General features: G+C 30.5%; 1 protein-coding gene across 1 annotated transcript; it reads right to left on the bottom strand.

Moving 5' to 3' along the window:
- Nucleotides 1-346: 346 nt before the first annotated feature.
- On the bottom strand, nucleotides 347-2463 carry LOC117215335. Its single transcript, XM_033461700.1, has 5 exons — nucleotides 2017-2463; nucleotides 1372-1803; nucleotides 997-1287; nucleotides 811-913; nucleotides 347-737 (listed from the first exon to the last, which is right to left on the bottom strand). The coding sequence occupies exons 1-4, from the start codon at nucleotides 2461-2463 to the stop codon at nucleotides 818-820; spliced, it is 1266 nt and encodes a 421-aa protein (XP_033317591.1). The 3' UTR covers nucleotides 347-737; nucleotides 811-817.
- Between the last annotated feature and the right edge of the window lie 541 nt (nucleotides 2464-3004).

Raw genomic sequence — 3004 nt, 5'->3', positions numbered from 1 at the left:
CTAAATATAAAATGGATGGCTGTTGACCGAAAGAAAAATGCTCGACGATACGGTGCCGCCGTTTGTTCTCTTACAAGATTGAACGTCCACGGTCGACCCATTTACCAGACCCTCCTCGTTACACGAAGAGACGAAATCACCAGTGCTATTTAATCGTGCGAATTATATCACGCGTATCTCGCGAATTATTACACGACAGTGATAATAAGGCAAATCTAATAAAATTTACTTCTCATTAAAAAGTCGTACCAAAACAATTATTTATTAATTGGTTTATTTATTAATTCTTAAGAAGATACATATAAATAAGAAAAAATGGTAAAATTTGATTAGTATAATAAAAGTAATATATGCCTATGATCATTCTAAAATATAAAAAGTGAAATAGTCTTACGTTCATTGGTATATTTTAAGAACACATACATCTTTTAACGATAGTTGCAATGTAATATCATTTTTATATTACACGCAAGGTATGGCAAGTATTCCTGCTCTAAGGCACAATTTGAAATCAACAACATTCAGTTTAACAAATTATAACTTCTATTCGTTTTCCATCATGGAATAACGCGGTGGTGTCTTCCATATTGCACTGGACGTGCGTTGTAATCTACTCCTATCTATATTTTCAAACATTTCAGTTAAATCTGGTGTGCACATTCTTCTATCAAAGAATTTATAGACTGCTTTCTTCGGAATTTATCGTTGCATTGCAAGTTCATTTTCGCGTATGTATGCTAAAATTGATAAAAATTCGAGTACTCCATGCATTATAATGTTCATTAACTCATTAAGTAAAACAACACTTACATTGCGCCTAATGTGGAATTGTACGCCTTGGTCTGGCTTCATCGTCCGATGTGTCGTCGTCAGGTTTACTGTGCAAAACAGAAGTGGACCTTACTGTTTGGAGCTATATTTTGGATAAAATATCGAATGAATAATAGCTTGTGTTTTTATAACAGAAGAATACTTTGATACTGTTTGTAATGTTACCTGCGATGTCATCATCTGAGTCTCCTTCTTTTGTTTCGCTAATAAGATTTTTTTTGCTTTTTCGACAGATCTTCGTGCCAGTTTTTGAACAATGGCTTTTTCTGAAATTTTTTCTTTTTCAAAGGCCTCGATTCTCCTTCTTACGGGCACATTTTTCTTCATTTCATTTTGAATGTCCTGTTTCGTCATGTTTCTATTAGACATTTCCCTTTCACGGGATGGCTCATCTTCTGCGAATAATTCTTCGAACTCGGTGAGTCCAATAGCTTGATTCAGCTGCTGAACCTCCTCCTGCAGAGTTATTGGCGACCGTGATGTAAATTTAGGTTCATTATTTTTTCCTATACTACTAGCCAAGTTTTTATTAATTACTACCGTTTCGTTTGATTTTATTGGTGATAAAGGTTCTACAATTGCGGTAGCGTCCATCATCTTCTGCGTATAAGTAGAATTGATGTCCATCGTGGAATTCATAAGAGGAGTAAATTTCTCAAGTGCATTCTCGCACATTGAAGGATCTTCAATATCATTTCTTGCTGATGGAATTACTGTATCATCAATAATATTAGAATATTTACCCTTCGTGTTTTCACTCCGTGAAAAAGTTCTCTTTATATTACTATCTCTTGTTGTCATTGAAGACTTTAATGGTTCAATCCTTTCTGGCTGTTTTGCATCTTCTTTTGAAATTGTTTCGCTTAAAACATTCTTTTTTGTTTTACTATGTTTTGTAGGACCTTTTGTGTTTTTTTCATCTGAACTACTTCTAGCACTTTCCTTTTTTTTAGGTCGGCCTCCACGTTTCCTCTAAAAATTTAGAATATATTTAACAACGTTATAGTAGTATTTATATACACAATGTACATACAATTGTATAAGCAATTAGATTTTGACGCATTAATTAACCGATATCAAACATTATTGGATACTACATATAAGGGTTAGTATTGATTAGTAACATAAGATATGGGGTAAGATTGAAAGTATTAAATTTCATCATAATATGACACAAACATTTACATTACTGTCATCATCAAGAGTTAGCCTTCGTAATTTTGTAACAAGTGACATTGACTGCTGCTTTTTAATATTAATTGCAGCTTTTATTGCAGCCTTTCTTTTTGTTCGGTCAATTGTTGTTTCCAGCACATCCCCAGTTTTTACATCTTTATTTTCTGTTTTATCATGTACTGCTGAATCTGTTACTGTATTGTCAGTATTGATAATATCATTTTCTGGGATAGTCTCTTTACGGCGATAACCTTTTTTCTTCAAAACTTTCGGCCTCTTTGTAGTTGAAGGGCCAGGGACTGATTGTGGTATTTCAGCAATTAAACCATGTAAATAATCCAGAGTGTCTTCAAGCTGGTTGTTAATATATTTTTTAACATCCAAGGAATAATTATGTATATTCGATATATCTTTGGTAATCATTTCTTTAATCTCCTTCTTTGATCCAGTATCCATATTTAAAATCTACGAATAAATGATATATATTTAATATATACATTAAACTATACTTTTTAATAATACATACCATAATTTAATATTATGGTTGAAATTATGACGTATATAGCAATTAATACATACACATGTGTTTAGTTCTATTAACTTAGAAGCACATGTAAATTAAAAAAAAATATATATATATGAAACAATAATAAAATAATGAAGTAACATTGAGAATAGAATCTAGTTTAATTACACATATATACCCTTTTAATAATTCCGTTCTTATAAATTTTATTAAATTTACAGTGAAGCTTACAATTACACTAATGCCAATGAATATTAACGTATGCGTTTATTATTACACTAAATAAAAATGAAAGTAATGCAATGAAAAATACAATATACCTTAATGGAAATAAAATAAGTAAATAGCGAAGTATTTATTAATATTATTATATAGCATTATATTATATTATTATAATATTTATTAATATTTACTTACCTTTTACGTTTGCACAAAAACTATAAAATTTTAAATATAAAGAGAGATTTATAA

Source organism: Bombus bifarius, unplaced genomic scaffold, assembly GCF_011952205.1.
Source record: "Bombus bifarius isolate JDL3187 unplaced genomic scaffold, Bbif_JDL3187 scf7180000009532_frag, whole genome shotgun sequence".
NCBI lineage: Eukaryota > Metazoa > Arthropoda > Insecta > Hymenoptera > Apidae > Bombus > Bombus bifarius.
Note: the sequence above shows the minus strand (reverse complement) of the source record. Positions and strands in the feature narration are given on the sequence as shown.

Coding starts and splice junctions, on each gene's coding strand:
- LOC117215335 (XM_033461700.1), bottom strand. CDS start 2,463: ATGGATACTGGATCAAAGAAGGAGATTAAAGAAATGATTACCAAAGAT. Junction 1,804..2,016: donor CTCTTGATGATGACAGTAAT/GTAAATGTTTGT, acceptor CTAAATTTTTAG/AGGAAACGTGGAGGCCGACC. Junction 1,288..1,371: donor CAATAAAATCAAACGAAACG/GTAGTAATTAAT, acceptor ATAACTCTGCAG/GAGGAGGTTCAGCAGCTGAA.